The 17051-nt window shown below is 43.4% G+C and overlaps 1 protein-coding gene across 3 annotated transcripts in view; it reads right to left on the bottom strand.

The window, feature by feature from the left end:
• The window catches only part of CKAP5 (cytoskeleton associated protein 5), a 48592-nt gene extending 31639 nt beyond the window's left edge, over positions 1-16953 (bottom strand). Inside the window, exons 1-10 of one of the 3 annotated variants that reach the window (XM_050711111.1) lie at positions 16653-16721; positions 14427-14494; positions 8303-8395; positions 7536-7729; positions 6136-6342; positions 3844-4015; positions 2780-2912; positions 2379-2482; positions 1843-1956; positions 1514-1618 (exon numbers count right to left, since the gene is read on the bottom strand). In XM_050711111.1, coding sequence (XP_050567068.1) covers positions 1514-1618; positions 1843-1956; positions 2379-2482; positions 2780-2912; positions 3844-4015; positions 6136-6342; positions 7536-7729; positions 8303-8359 — 1086 coding nt within the window. In that variant the 5' untranslated portion in view covers positions 8360-8395; positions 14427-14494; positions 16653-16721. Of the gene's footprint in view, positions 1-1513; positions 1619-1842; positions 1957-2378; positions 2483-2779; positions 2913-3843; positions 4016-6135; positions 6343-7535; positions 7730-8302; positions 8396-13440; positions 13516-14426; positions 14495-16652 lie in introns of those variants that run through there. The other 2 variants (XM_035539661.2, XM_050711112.1) reach the window with 2 other exon arrangements.
• Between the last annotated feature and the right edge of the window lie 98 nt (positions 16954-17051).

Genomic DNA, 17051 nt, shown 5'->3' on the forward strand with positions numbered 1-17051 from the left:
TCTGTTTCAGGAAATGCTGACAGCTAGAGGGTGCACTTTTTTTTTAAAGCATGAAAGTTAGAAGCTGTATCCTACGTGTAAGGGAAGAAGGAAAGAGAGAAGAAGGTGGCGATGGGGGGGAAGGGAGGGAAAGGTGCTCTGTGTGTGGGGAAAAAACATCAGTCTAGGGCTTCAAAGGCAGTCAGAGATGAAGTAGGTCCTCATGCACTCAACTACAATGAGTGGTATGGTTCTGTGCTTAATTTCATTGCTCCTTTGTTTCAAAGCCTGCTGAGTTGGACATTAGAGTCCTATATTTAACTAGTAGGATTTATACTACATCTAGCAACAATTCTAACAATAATTTTGTTTCCCAACACTTAAAAAACCTGCTCAGAGAAAAAGCCTATATCTAGCACACCAGTAAATCAGTCCAGCACACAAACTGAGTCAACTTGTAAAACAGGTGCTGAGATGATGCAATTCAGAGCTGTCATTGTGGTACTTAAAAAAAAATAATCTACATCTCAATGCTGCTTGCTTGGCTACTTGCATGGAGTTATACCCTTGTTTTAGAAGCCTTTCGCCCCCCCAGTATTAACTCCATAGCTGTGAGGGTTAACCTTTAAAATACAGACCAAGCATAAACAGATGTAAGGCTGACTTACAACTACATACAGCTTTCAGAACGAAATTGTCTTTGCCTAAACTTTTGTTCTGAGTTCAGGAGACTTAAAGTTACTGAATCTCACTGCTTCAGAAACATTCCCAACTCCTCACAAAAGGTAATGCTAACAGCAGCCAGACACATCACTTCTCTTGGTCTCAAGCTCTAACCCCAGCTCCCTTTGACTTGTCAGAAGATAAAATCAAAGTTGATTAACTTAAAGAACATAGCAACAGTAACTTGAGAAACAAGTGAGATAACAGCAATTAAAAGCTCCCTTTATTTCCAAAGATTGGTTAAGCTCCCCTGATGTTAGCTGTTCATGAGACAAGAGTAGCAAAGGAGACCAGAGAAGAAATTAATCTAGATCACCAGAACATTTTAGTACCAAAAGTCTCAGCAATTTGGCTACTTAAAGCAGGCAACAAAACAAGAAATAAACCAAAAAAAGCCAAGCATACATGATGGAGCAGCTATGTAGAATTCAGGCTCAGAAGTGCTCTTTTTCCACTGTGAGCCACAAATGCATTTCTGTGGGTGTACCTCCAGGATGGGGTACTGTAAATAAAGTTCATCTCATGGCAGATGAATTCACAGTTGTCATAGTAAACAAGATTCATTGCAACAATAAGCTTTATGTTGTTCAATGTTAACAAACAAGATCCTTTTAACCTTAAGCTGCAAGACACCCTGGCAGGCACTTCACTTCTTGCTCCATCAAGGGGTAGGTAGGCATTTATAACAGTACATAATCTCTCTGATAAATACCAGCCCTTGACAAACAAAACAGTAAATAGATAAATAAAGCCAAGATATTTCCTGGTGTCCAGCAAAGAAAAACAGAAAGAAGTACATACTCTTACTTACATGTCCTGCATATTGTCCAAATTTCTTTCGGAGGCCAGTAGCTAGTCCAGCAAGGCATTTAGCAGCCAAAGCAACTAGCATAACATTTGTATCCTTTCCAACAACCTGGAGAGGAAAAAGCAATGACAGGTTGAAAATCCAAGTTTCATAGACTTGGAAAGATTTCTTAATACAGCTAATGGGCTACAGATAAGTTGTAACAGTGGTGGAAATAACTGAAGCATTTTCTACTCCTGAGCATTACCTCAATTAGAATTTTTAAATTTAATACAAAGAAGCTTTATTAAAAAATATTATACCGTATGTACACACTGGGTCTTATTTATTACCTTTTTGAGAACTTTCACCAAGTCCGCATAGTCTCCTGATTCCAATTTGGGATTTTTCACCAGCAGTTCAACAGCTTCTAGAGCTTCTTTCCTCTCCTGCCACTTTTTTGCTTCCTGCAGAGCAAATCACTTACATTAATTTATAAATGCAAACAGTTCTAGAAAAGCATACTAACCAAAAGCCATAGACTTTAAAGCTTAACTCTATTCTGAGAAAGTCAAAACTTGTTAAAAAAAAAAAAGTTTCCCTACAGCTTAACATCAATAACGGCAGTGAAACGTGAAATACAGTACTTTCCCAGGATGTACCTCAGCTCCTTAAAATTACAGCTTTCTTGCTGGTAAAAATAAAAAAAATAAAAAATAAAATTTTGATATTTACTTATGATAGTCTATGTTTTGCTTACACTAGTCTGCTACTATCTGTTCAAGTAGCAGTATAGTTTACATTGCAAAATGCAAGTCCATCTTTAGATTCATTAGCTCCATGTGCCATGGAATTAACTGGTAGTATTAGTATTAAAGTTTCTGCTTACTATTTTCTCATAGAAGTCTTTGGGAAGCTTGGAAAGAATTTCTACAGCTTCAAGCAACTCATATGCATCTACTTGTGGTACCACCTCTTCCCCATCATCATCTCCTGCAACCAGAAACAAGAAAGATGTAAGCACAGTGACAAGTGAAGTGTCAACTACACTACTGCCTAAGGCTCATTCAAAAAACAGTATCAGCAATTGCGATTTTGCTGTTTCAAATGCGAGATACTCTCTCATATAAAGTTCTTACCCCAGTCACATTTTATTGTGATGTACTGCATTCCACTTGTTTTGCACCAGCTTGAATAAAGGAATCTTTATATCTGAATGTTTGTTAACAAACAGTCTACCAGTGATAATCTCTGCACTGAGATTACGCTGAAAAGCGTTCAGTAATTTACCTCCGTCTCCATCTCCTCCAACTGCCTGCTGCTGCTCAAATTTTGCTTTAAGCTCCTGTTGGGAACGCAGGAACCTGGTTTGCTTAGGAGCAGCTGCTGACACTTTGACCCATTCTTCTTCCAGTTCTTTTAGCTGCCAAAGGGAAAAGAATCATCATATCCGAGATGTTTTGTACATACCACAGACAAGACACCCTTCACAGAAAGCAACAGAATGTTCCCATCTCAAATCCAAGACGTTGCTATCTTTCAAGTTCTTTCTCCTGCCACCAACGAAGTGACTTGCTGTTCACACTCACTGTTCAGAAGCTTTTGAGTAAGTATAGTCACATAACACAGCATCATCAACAAAAATATCAATGCAAAGCATTTGCATAGGAACAAACTGTAGAACAGTCAGAATGTTGTGCAGCCTCCGTAGAAGGTTTAAAATAAGAACGGCTGAGCACGGAGGAAGATTCTTGTTATATCCATGCTATTCTCAGATAGTAAAATGAAGATGAAACATAACATGCTGATACATTTGACGGGACAGTTTAAAAAACAAACAAAAATTATACCTTGCTCCAGGAAGTTACTGCTTTCCACCCGAACACAATTAACACAAGCGGGTAGTAGAGAAAGATTCATTAATAATTTATAAAGTTTTCAAATAACGGACTGCTCCATCTCCAATAGCACAGTTATCTATCATAATGCGATGCCACTTCCCAAAGTACAACAATCACACAAGAAAATTGAGCGGAAAAATCGCGGACCTGAACGCTTTCAGTGCAGGAGTCTTTTACACAGGAAATTACTTGCCCTTGGGTTAGATCCCCAAGACAAGACGTTTTACTTTTCCAAATCTCCTCCTCGGTTTCAGTACGAACAACAACAAAACATTGTCCTGTCTTTTCCAACAAAGAGGTACTAAACAGGAAGTTAAAAATAATGCCTCATTAATGAAAGTTCCAGTTTTGACTTTTAAGGATGACCAACACCACAGGATCAGGGAGGGCGAGCACATGCATGTCTATAAGTGCTTTCTCAAACGCGTGGATACAATACTACCTTCTGCGTACCTGAACAGAATTTATATTCTGCAACGGAGGTCTCAGTGCATCCCTTATCCAACGGTAGATCTCCACAGCAAGGAGTTTGGCTTCATCTCGAACAGCCTTTTCCCGAGACTCAAATAGTTTTGGCAATACTTTGATGATTGGCTTCAGTGAAATTATTTTTGAACCAAATTCACTGAAAGTTAAAAACATGGAATAGCATCAGAGCCCAAGCAGAAACCAAGGAAAGAGCCAGCCACAAAAAAAAAATATTTTTTAAAACACAATCTATGACATGCATTTAGTACATACACAGGGATTCTATCATTTACTTAAATCATTTCTCCTCTCCCTGCCCCCCGGTGTCACTATTCAGTTGCTGCACAATTTAAAAAAATAGTTGTCCTATCGTAATTACTCTCAACACCCAGACTGAAATTACCAAAATCAGGCCTCTTCTGAAATTACTTCAAAGCACTTACTCCAATCCACTGCCTAAATCTTTTCCCTTGCCAAAAAAAAGTGTCCTTAGACTGAAATTTGTGTGACCTACTTTTTTTTTTTTTTTTTTTTAAATCAGAATAGAATATCCTTTGTCTATCCTTGGAGGCAAACTGCAGTAAAAGCATTAGTCATTTTGCTACTTGTTGGATCAGATAATTATAGTAAGCCTGGGTCATCTTCACAGAAAATACACGTGTTGAAATACGTGCTACTGAAAGGACACAATTTTCCCCAGCCACTCACTCTCTCCTGTCAGCAGATTCTACATGTTGTTGGATTTAACACACAATGCTTCATTTTTCAATCACTGTTGAATGAAAACACAAGTTTTCTTTTGATACTTATAGTAAACTGCTTCGGTTCTTAAAGCATATCTAGATCACTTCAGAAGCAATAAAATATTGATTCAGAACCATTTCTCTTCCTTGAGAACTCTAAATTAAACTTTCTATTCACATTTTCTTCTGCTTCTTTTCAGCCAAATTTTTCATGAGAAAGCTAGTCTAGTAAAAACGTCTGCTCAAGTACTGAAACTTGCATCCTTAAGTTCTAAAAATTCTACTGCTAGAAAGATGAGGTAATAAAACATGCAAAACAGGCTCTGGTCTTGGAATTAATGCAAATTAAATATGAACTAAGAACAAATGAGTGGCCCAAATTTTTTATACAGAAAAAAGAAAAGGGCATATTAGGAAAAGCGGCTATACAACAATAGGCCACCCCAACTTCTCATGCTCTTCTTATCTAATTCATATAACACAAAAAGAAAAGCAGAAGCTTGAACACAAGATAAAAAAACACCAAAAGCTAAACTAGGTATGTACTCAAGCTTCCCAACTAGATACAACACAAATCTTGCTATCAGTGCAGAAACTCTTTGAATGCACAAGCCAACTTTAAAGGAGAAGGTAAGTTAATACGGTTCCATCAACTAATTTGATCTTGCCATCTCAAACTTAACAAAAGCACCATATTAAAAAAAATCTATATTAGTGTTTTCACATGAACTATTTTTTTTTTTTTTCAGAAAAAAGGCATTCTGACCATTAATACCAATATTATCTGTTTCTTCTTTAAATAATTCACTACCCATTGGGTACATACACACCCAACATATATGAATTTGATTTAAAACTGTATTTTTCACTCAATCTGCAAAAGCAGAAAATACATTTGAAGGTGAACAAAGATGCTCCACTTTTAATCTTGAAACCAGCTACCCAATCTTAATTTTGTTTTTTATTAAGTATTAATATCTTTTATTTTTCAATGAAGATACTGTTATATGGACATTGGAAACTGACGCAGTTCTGATTCAAAACACATTTAAGCTGCAGTGAGCCCTCTCTTTTGAAAATACACAATGTAGCCAAAGGGGTTCCTATCAGTGAGAAAAACTTTTTAAAAAAAATAAAAACAAATACATTTTAGTTTTCCCTTCGCTGTTTTTCCAGAATTCAGAAGAGAAGCAGCACTGTCTGGAACAAGACACGCTAATCCTGCCCTTCTCTTTCAGAAGTCCATTGTGAAAAAGGAAGTTTGGCAAACAGTTACCATTAACCAAAGTGATCCTGATGAGGCTTGTACAACAAAGAGATCCCTCACATCTAACAAATCCCATGATGCTCTAACAACTGTTGTTGCCATAAAATACCAGTTCAGTACAGATACATCCTATTCAACAAGTCTCTTTAGCCTGCTAAAAACACTAAAGCGTCTCCACATTCTACTGGAGTGAGGGGAAGAAAACACACACACACACACACAAACCCCAACACACAAAACAAGAAAGTCCCCAAACTAAAAGCTTACCTTAGCGCTTTCCTCAGTGTCTCTATACATGCTACTATGATTTTCGGGTTTTTGTTATCCAGACCCTTTAGTAACTCTTCTTGTACTGCCTCCCCTTTCTCAATTTCTATATACATTAGACATATATCTACACCCAGCTCCTTCGCTCTGGCTTTTGGCTGATTGAACACTTTATTTACAACTCCAGAAGCTACTTCTCCTGTTGTCCTGAAAGAAGGGAGAATGTTACTTTTAGAATGTTTAAGTGAATCGGGCGTCCTTCATTGTTATCCACAGACAAAAGCACACACATCAGAAATATGGATTAGAACTCAGTAGGTCCTCATACAATAGGGACTAAATTCTAAGCTAACTTCAAAGGTAACAACCTTCTGTAAGAGTTGATTTTAACCTCTCATTTAATCAAGAGAACTCCTGCAGACTGAGTGCTATTCTGCGTGTTCCTAATAGTAAGCTACACCAAACAGCGCATACAAGACATTTTCTCAAAAGCATATTTATTAATACACATTAGTTCTGGTCCTTAACTAAATGTTATCTCCTGGAATTGCACATATTACTGTTAATATACAGCACTGGAGAATAAATAGAAATTAATTTGTTGGGATTATTTCAAAGCTTCCGACACGCTCTGTAATGAAATAATTTCATTTACACCACTTGTAAGTTAAGGGGCTTCAAAAAGCTGTTAGATTTTTGAACTAAGGTTTGGATTTATGAATTTGTTAAAAACACTTTTATTCTTTTTATCAGGTCACTTAAAGCCATTGGACCAAAACACTGATCAGGTGCATTAGGAGTTTTTATTTCACCCCCAGGAGCACAGGCTACTTCATGGGGCTAGACAGCCATGGAATACTAATCACAGAATCACAGAATTGTAGGGGTTGGAAGGGACCTCGAGAGATCATCGGGTCCAACCCCCAAACATCCTGTGAAGAAATTGGCAGCTATGCAGATTCAGATTGGTTAAGCTAGATGCAACACCACATAAACATAATGGTTAAATTATAGCAATATCACTCAGGAAAAAGCCTCCCTGTACATACAGACTTTTTCAAAAAAAAAAAAAAAAAGAACAGTGATTTCAATTCGCAACACCCATATCACCAACTTACCGATTCTCTGCCACCTCAGAAATCTTTATTACTCTTGAATAGTTTCTTTGAACACTGTTATCACATGGCATTATGTACGCAACTTCTGACACATTAACATGTACATGGAGACCATCTACAAGAAAAGCCTGCCATTCAGAAAGTCTTCTAGATCTGAAAGCTAATCCTGCTCTCAACAGTAAATACCAGAGTTATTCACGGCCACCGTAAAATTCATCTGCAGACTCAGAGAGGCACATTAAACTCCTAACAGCCTATTGATAGCAAGGAAACGCTACTTACTTCCCGGCTACATGAGCATTTTCAACATAAGCAAGCGCTGCTTCCAGTCCTTTCAACTGAGCCACTGCATTGGAGTCTGTCACAAATTTCTTTATCAACCCAAGATACTTGGACCATTCAGGACTCTTCTCATCATCTATCTTCTGGAAGAGCTTAAGGGCTTCTTCATAGCCATTTAATCTGGCTTTCCACAGCTGGAAGCAAAAGTCAAATGCTTAAATATTGTGCTAGCACAAACCTTAACTCACCAGTCTTGCTAAGTACTTCAATCACAGTTGAAGGCGTGCTCAGTAAGCTGGCATCTTCTGGATTTATCTTCAATGACTACATGAGTAACATCCAACAGGACAAAATACTGTTTTCCTGTCAACTACGATCTGGATAGATAGATGCCAGTACGCCCCACTGCTCTTCATAAGCTCTAGCAACCACCAATGAGTGGATGTGATCCCAACCATAGTTTCAGCTACAGATGAGTAATCTCTCCACATGAACAAGTACGCTGATCTTTCAGCACACAAGCTTATGCCATACAGATTATCACGCAACTAAATTCTGCTTAATAGATGTTATTCCACCTCTAGGCTGAACAGAACTGGTGCAGTTTCAAACCCGTTATACACATGCTGTGCAGCTGTATTACCTATTTTTGGTGCAAATAGGTATGGGAATACCACTGACTTACCACAACACAGATATACAAACCAAATAACATATACACACAGATATACAAACCATAAGCCAAACCCAAAGAGAAGGTGTCCTACCTTATGTTCACATTTCTGGTCAATGGGCAGTTTCATCCACTCACTGTCATCCCCCATTGTTAATTCAGGTTCTCTCTGTAATTACACTAATTCCTGCGGAGACAGAGACAAGTTAGAACACAGAAAAATACACGAGGCGTTACCTGCAACACCGTTGAGGAAAGAAAGAGAGACTGTTCTGGATCAAATCTTATAACCAACGTGAAACCCATGCTCCCAAGCTTGTAATTGTATTTAGGTATGTACTAAGACTAGACCTCAGTTCGCCCTGCGAGGCTACCAGAAGCCACTGAAGATTAAAGAGCGGTGCACTTAGCAGTATTTCAGATATTAAAAATATCAATCTGTGAAAGTTTTAGTAAACTGAGATAAAGCATGCAGAATATAGCCTTGCCTAAGCTTGAGAAATAAGGTACTACAATGAAGGAGCTGAAAAGAAATGCCTACCCATCAACACCAGAAAACTGACTCTTACTGACATGTGCTTTCTGCAACAGGTGGCATGAATCAGTGTTGAAAAAATAATCGGGTGCTAGTGTGAGGACAGCCATTTTAACCACTTTACAAACAGCACATCTGAAATGAACAGTCCCAAGAGAAGAACAAAACCCCTTTTTGCTAGCTATGCCCTTATATCCTAATTCTAACATAACCAGCATTGCCAACTGTCAACAAGAGATCAGTTTCTTTATGTAGGCTGAAACATTACTCATTCAAGTTTGTAAATGTTTTTCCCCCCTTATTAAAATAGGAATACTGACTATTAGGGGTATGAGATGAGATCTCGGGCTTAAGGCCCATCTTAGACACGTTGAACAACTAATACAAATGCTCAGAGAATACGCTTGATGAAGAGGAAATGAGCAAAATGAAAACAGCAGCAGCAATGAGAAGACTCACAACGCTATTTATACAAACGAATGAAATCAAACCAGGGAAGGAGTAACACATTCCAGTACACCAATTCAAATGCACAGGAAAAAAAGAGCAAGACTCCAAAAACTGGTGGCCACTATATTCAATAATTCAACTCTACTGGTATATAAATACCTTCACTAGCAGAATACTCCTAATGTAAATTCAGCCTATGCCAGCAAAACCGCATGCTTCACCTACAAAGTGCTTCACTTACAAAGTACGCACAGAGGTTCTCCGTAGCAAAATAGGCCCTAGAACGAGGAGCGGAATTTCATCAGTGTAAGTTAATATAAGCAAGTCCTGCAAAGCCATCTGTCAGCCACACAACACTCACATGCAGCTAACGCAATAGGAAAACGAGGCTAGCAATACTCCACAGCAACAAATGAAGCTGCATTCACGTTAAAGAACACTTTTCAAATAGCTCATCTAGTCAAGGACGCAGGAATGCCCTGATGTGAATGCAGTTACAGGAGCAGACTCCCCTTTTTTAATCCGTTAAGTTAGCCTCGCAGCCAAGCAACATCAGGAGAGACACGGCTTTGCTGGTATAAGCTGCATTTGCATCAGGAACACCTTTAACTTAATATACCAGTACAGAAAAAATGGGGGCACTTCCTAAGTGCGGATGCAAATCACAAATAGATCGAGCGCTCTCTCCCAGGCTCACACACACTAAATGCACTCCATTTATTCTTGTCAAGGGTAAGGATAACTTAAGGAGTAGTTCTCAATCTCACTCAGGAACTTGGAGGTAGTATTCAAGCCATTCCCTGTCTGTATCCTTTTGTTGATGAAAGCACAAGAAACGAACACAAGGACAAGAGGTACTCTCAGATAAAACAGGAAAAGGAATAAGGCACTAACATACCTGCCAGCAGCACAAACACCAGAATACGAAGTTTTGACACTGGTACCACAACAAACCCTCATTTACACCCTGTTTGTTTGGAAACCTGTCAGCAATATGAACTCCCCACGTCAGCAGTGCAAAGGAGCACTTTTCTCTCCAGAGACCTGTTCCACCCGGGAAACTCTTAGTGCAGGTCAGTGATACCTTACTACAACTCTACAATCAGTTCAAACACTAAATCGGGAGCAGCTCCGCTAAAAAGCCTTGGCCATTGCAAGCCTGATACAGATTTCCAAGTAAATTTTTTTTAAACCTTTACACGCTGACAATAGTTCACTGCTACGAAGTTTGACTCCTGGCTTGTATATCCTAGTGCTGCATTACAGAAACCAGGAGAAAAAGACCTAGCACTTCCTTCCTGACATCATGAGGTACTCACCTTGCGGGAATGGGGAGGGTAAAGCAGTGAATATATTCCCACCCATTTTTTTCAGTCTGGTCAAGTCAGTTCCCCTACTATTTTTAATTGCAACATCTACAACTGTTACTTCAATTATAAAATGGGTTAAGTTGCCTTCTGCGCTGAATCCTGCATCTAAAAATAGCGATACAATTATACGTCCTCTCCACTAACTTACAAATCCCTTTGGAACAGGCAGTTTATCAGGATGTAATATAGTCACAGAGGGCGAGCTCCCTCAAACATCACTTCTCTCCAGCTTCAGCACTGTTCACACCTGCCCTAATCCCAAAACCTTGCACTGCCTGTGCGTTGCCTTTACCAGAATAAGAGACTGTTGTTTCTCCCTTCAATTAAATCACTGGTTTCCATATGTTCAGAAATGATCCTACTTTTTTTTTTTTTTTTTTAAGTTTCTTTGCAAAAATATGTAAGCTTCTTCCATCACTTCTCAACACGAGATAGCAAGTAGCTTCACTCTACAATAATGCAGCTAAATTACGTTACTACCAGTGAATTCACAGCAACGAAGCGTTTGACCTATATAGCTTTCTTGTGAGCACAACTAATTTTACAGCCTTGGAACAGATTTAAGTCTTTCTGTAGCAACACTCATTTTGGTAGAATACAGTCAACGGGACCTCTGAAGTGACTGAACCACCAAAATAAGTTTTGTGAGAGAGGCCTGTTATTAACGTGGTCAACAGAACATTTACAAAAGCAAGTCAGCTGAGCAATCTGCAACAGAGAGGAACAACAAATCTTCCCTGACAGTTCTTGGCAGGGCAAACTCTTATGCTACGGAGCAGTAAGAAAATGAAGACCAACAAGGAAAGAACAGGATATCTTTTAAAGGGAGACAATATAAAAGCAGCAAGAGCAGAAAATATTTAAGGCAGCACAAATGCAAGAAATTCAAATGTAAAAGTAAGAACTGCCCACTGGATATAAGTGTAGGAAACAAATTCATCAACACATTAGGAGAATATGGGAAAGTGACGCTGCAGGAATCTTTGGCTTAGCTACGCGCTGATCTGAAAAGTTACCAACTCAGCCTCTAAATAAATGCTTTCTCTGCTACAATTTTTGAGGGCTGAACAGCATCAACCTTACAGGACACTGCTAAAGCAAAGCCTCTGGACATAAACATTCTGATATGTTGTATTTTGAAGCACATGTTTATTACCGGTTCACTATATAGTATCATGAAGCTTCAGCTTCCAGACCATTTTTCCATAAAAAGCTCATTGGCAAACTAGGGAGCCATTTTGTGCTAAACAAAAGCAGACGTTTATTGATACTGATTGTCCACTTCTCCCTACCCACTTCCACCTACTGAACGTCACTCTTGTGCAAGAACAGCTTTTAAGTCATCAAAAGTCTTGATGCCAAAGTAACCTTTCCAGAAGGTTTACCCAAAGAGTAAGTTCAGAGAAAGCAAGGCAGGCCATTTTCAAGTCAAATTCTGTCTGAAATGTTCCTACATAGTAGAGTACATACTTGCTCTATGTCACATTTCAGTTGAGACCACGCTTCTCAGCAGACAGTTCTCTGCCAGTACAGTCCAGTCTTCTCAGCACAAAGAATTTTTATTTGTTTCATGGCAGTTTTGGGTCACATTTGCTCCTTGTCTCTTAAAAGATGAAGTTTCAGTGTCTCAGAAGTTTAGCCCAGCAGAATTTCTAGTACTTCCCTACCAAAGGTTTGGTTTGTTAGCTACAATATAACAGCGCTTAAAAAAAAAAGTTGAAAAATTCAAGTAACCATAGCATAGATAAATTTTTACACACAACTCAGACACATTGAGTATGCGAATCGAAGATTAGTCATTAGTCAATGAAACAACGCAATAGGTTGCTTTAGTAAATTCCACAACCAGAAGGAAAAATGAAGTCCAGCTACTATTCCTGAACTAAAGAGGCCTGTAAAAAGCCGAAGAGAGTCAGAAGAACTTTGTCATGCTGACCATTTGCTTTCCAGCTTGTCCACAAAGTAACGAGCAGGTCTAAAAACAAACACACGCACAGAAGAGAAACCACACAGAAGGCTATCTGCTGCTTAGGCCATAAAAATTTCCTATTTTAGAGGCCGGCAATTTCAATTAGAAGATGTGAAATACGTAGGCTCCCGATGAAAGGAAAGCAGGGCCTCAGAATAATGAAAATTAAGTAGGCGAAATACACGGTTCAAAGGAATTGCTTTGCAGGCTGTGGAGTACATTGCACAGCTCCAGCAGCACTGGAATGGCATACAAGAGTAAACAGCATTACATTCTCTTGCCTGCTCTAATGCATTTGTCCTGAGCTGGCTCAGTGACATCTTAATAGCAAAGCTGGTAAGTTATTGGTGAGGGAGACAGCTAATTTCTGTGGAATATATTTCAACGCACAGTCCCCTCAAATGACTTAGGTGCATGGAAACAACAGCCTCAAAGTGAGAGACAAGGCAAAACAAACCGACCTCCTGCTTCCAGATCCGTACTTGTGATCTCTTACCACATGGGCAAACCTGCAGCAAAGCCAACCTTACGCAGCAGAGAGGGGCTGTGGGGAAAAGGGCACCGCGGGGGCAAGGCTGCGCGCCCTGAGGCGACGGTAAGGGCGGATGGCTGTTATGAGGGGTGGCGGCAGGGCAGCGCCTACCGGCTGCAGGCTCCCCAGCCCCTGAGGTGTTGACAAAGCAGGCAAGGCCCCCGGGATGCTCCCTACGAGGCCGGCCGGGACCGCTGCCGAGGGAAAGCCCCCACGAGCCACCCCGCAGGGCCCCCTCCGCCCGCCGCCCTGCCGGCAGGAGGCTGCCCCCGCTCCCCGCATTGTCTGCGGCCGGCCGCCGCCTCGCCTCAGCGCCGGGCCGGGCCCTGCCCGCGCCTCCCCCCGGGCCCCGGCCTCCGGGCCCGGCCCCGCTCACCTGGCAGCCCCGGCCCGGCTCCGGCGCAGGGGAGGCAGGGAGGGAAGGGCCGAGCCGGGCCGGGCCGGGCCGGGCTGGAAGCGCCGCCCCGCGGGCGGGCGGGGCCGGGGGCGCCGCGGCGGTGCCGGGGCGGGGAGCCGGCCCCAGCCGGGCCAGACAAAGGCGGGCAGGGCAGCGCCGGCACCCCGCGGGCACGGCGGGCGGCAGCCGGGGCCCTGCGGCCGGCGGCTCCCCTGGGCGAGCGGCCCCCGGCGGCTGCCCGCAGCCGGGCCTCAGCACCGCCGCCCGGCCCGGCCCGGCCCGGCCCCGCGCAGAGCTGATTCATCAGCGGCGGCTCCCGCCGGCACGGCCCTCCGGCAGGGAGGCACGAACGCGCCCCACAGCCTCGGACATCCACAGACAGCCCAACCACCACGCGATTCCTCGGCTCCGGACTCTTTAAATAAAAAAAGCCACGGCAACGCTGCCCGGTGCGAGGCGATGTTTAAATTAAACGCGAGGGTCCGAGGCTTTAGAACCCCACTGCTACGCGGTGGGCCACTGACAGCCCGCATCAGAGCACCAGCTACCGTAGTGAGGGCTGTACGGGTCCCGCAGGCATACGCTATGCTGTCCCAGAACCAGCCACGGCCTCAATCCCATCCTACTCCAGCAGAGATTTCACAAAACGTATTAAATATTTTATAGACAAATTAGCAACGTAACGTGTTGTGTTTCTTTTAAGAGACAGAAGAGCACATCTAGCTGGAACAATGGGACAGAGGAGAAATGGGAAGAGGGAAAAAGAAACAGATAATCGCTGACTACAACTTAGAAAAATCCTAGAAAATCCTTATTTAGAAAATCTTAGAAAATTAGAAAAAAAAAACTTTGAAAATCCTAATTACAGGGTTTACAAGTATTTACGTCTCTCAAGGGTCCTTCAAGCCATACGCCCTGCACAACAAAATCTTCATATCAGATACTTAAGATTTGGAGACAATTACCTCTGCTCCACAAAGCATTCAGATCAACTTCCTAATTGCATGCACAGTGCAGGATGTTCATAACCGACCTACAAAGGGATGAACAGAGGTGGTGCAGTCAGCAGATGACAATTATTCAGGGTAGCAAAGGAGGGGAAAAAAAAAAAAAAAGGATTGACTGAAAAAGCTCACAACGTGACAAGTGAATTTCAGCTGTAAATTTATCACCTCACACACAGAGGCACGAGAGAAAAACAAGTCGTAACGTGAGCTAGAAGTCAGGTTTTTGGAACTGACAATGAAACAGGAACAAGATGTCAGAACTGTACGGTCTATACGAGATTAGCAGCTCCACAGTGGCACAGGCCCGGTTTTTGGGAAACACAGGCCCAGATTACATAACTGGCCCACATCAGGGGAAGGACAAGAGTCAGCACGGAACCAAGTCACACGTGCATGAGAACCAGCAATACCCATCCATTAGCACACGTTCACTTTTTTATATTAAGTTAGCAAATGAGAAGTCTTGCATCAGTACGGATTTAAAGCAGTCTGACTCTAATCTCCCATGCCTCCAAAACCCAAGTTTCATCTATTTTGTGCAGGTCCCCTAGTTAATATTCCCAAATTTGTATTTTTTAGAATTACCTTCAATAAGCGCATCTACAACGCTTAGTTGACAATCAGCTCACTGTACTTGATTACTGGTTTTGTTGATACTACCTTGATAAACTGATTTCTTAGTGAAGCTTTAACCCTACTGCAATTATCTAAAGGGGAAAAAAGGCGTGTCTACAGGTTCTGAATGGAGGAAAATGACAAGAACATGAAAGTTTTAAGGAAAGCCAAGTTTGAGGCAAAATCCTAATTTTTGCCCAACCAACCAAACCAATCCTGGACAGCAAAAGAGTCAAAACAGTAACTGCAGCTTGCACCCCACGACTCTTCTTTCTGGCTTGATGCTATTGCAAATTTTCAATAATAATAAATTTCTATTAGTAGCCTTTCATAATACTTCAATATTTGAGACTAGCAGCATTTGGAAACATGCATCTTTACAGTTTCTAATTAATAACTAATTAGCATGCTAATTGAAAGTGCAGAGCAATGCCTTCTCCAACACAGCAGTAATAAGGGAGGAAGGTCTCCCACAGCTGGCAGCCCAGCATCCTGACAGCTACTCCTTCCTTCCTCACTTGCAGAGGGCAATTTGTAATAGTACCGTGGTTTAGTACAAGCACTGGAGAATTTAATACTAAATGCAACATAAGAATCAGAAAAAAAAAATCCTCAACATAATTAGATAGCTTATACACACTGAACAAAAATCAGACAGCAAGTTGTAGCAGAAGAGTTTGGGGTGCTTTGGGGAGTGGTTGTTTCTTGTTTTGTTCTTTTTTATTTTAAACAGCAGAGACCAGGTCTGCTTGTGCTGTACAGAAGTTTCATCCCCCAGCCCCTGCTGCACAACCCTGTGGGTCCCTTGCTGGGAAAACTCCAAATTCTGGAGGACCCCCTCCAGCAACGTGAAAGCTCCTGCGTTGAGGAGGATCACAAGACTCTGACTCAGAACCAGAAAGAAGCTGACAAGGAGAGGGGTGGGGGGATCCCACACTCCTGCCAGCTACAGAGGGCTCGGCAGGAGACACCTTCTGGTGACGGGCCCAGGGGATGGAGGACCAACACCCGAGCTGCAGAAGCATTCGCGGATTTTGCTGTAAGATCGTCATTATCTCGGGGGACGTTTTCCCCAGGTGATTCGCGAAGGGAAGCCATCCCCGCACGCAGCCTCACGAAACAAGGGCTGGGAGTGACGGGAGGCCAGCAAAGCGTCTCCGTGGCGGGGCTCCAGCAGCGGGCCGAGCCCGACCACCTCCCAGGAGGGACCCCAGTACCTCCCTGTACCTCCCAGCACCTCCCCGCCGCGATGCCACGAGCGACGCAGCCGCGGCCGCCTCAGGCCCCAGCCGCCCGCACGGCGCATGCCGCGGCCTCCCCCGCTCCCGGTCCCCCCTCACAGCGCGGCAGCGGCCCGGGGGCAGCGGGCGGGCCCGGCGCCTTCCCACAGGGGGGCGGCAGCGCCGCTCCGGGGCCGCGGCCCCCTGACAGGGCGGGGGACCCGGCGCTGGGCCTAGCGGAGGGCCGGGGCCTACCTCAGCCCCAGCGGCCTCCGCGGGCCCGGCGGAGCGCGGCGGGAGGCGGCGGCGGGGGCCCGGCGGTGCGCGGCGGGCCGGGGGCGGCTCTCACCTGGCCGCCGCGGGTCGGGCGCGGCGAGTGTCCGGCCGCTGCTCGGCGCCGTTTGAAATCGCTCCCCCCGCCCGCACCTCCCAGTGTCCTCCCCGCCCGTTGGCCCGCGCCGGCCCCGCCCGCTGCCGCAGCCGCGCGCCTCATTGGGCCGTTTGAATCCGGCAGCGGCGACGCCGGCGCGGCCCGGCCCTGAGGAGAGCCCCGGGAGCTGAGGGGGGCCCGGGGGGATCCGGCTTCGGGATCCGCAGGGTCTTCCCCTGCGCCTCCCACACCACTCAAGGGACACGCGTTAAATAAAAAATGAGGTGTCAGAATAGTTGTGCGTGGCCTCAGTGTGATCACTCCTGCGCTACCTCATAGGTTGTGTAGGAATAAAGCAAAAGTATTTGAAAACGTGTT

This window comes from Cygnus atratus, chromosome 5, assembly GCF_013377495.2.
Source record: "Cygnus atratus isolate AKBS03 ecotype Queensland, Australia chromosome 5, CAtr_DNAZoo_HiC_assembly, whole genome shotgun sequence".
Lineage (NCBI taxonomy): Eukaryota > Metazoa > Chordata > Aves > Anseriformes > Anatidae > Cygnus > Cygnus atratus.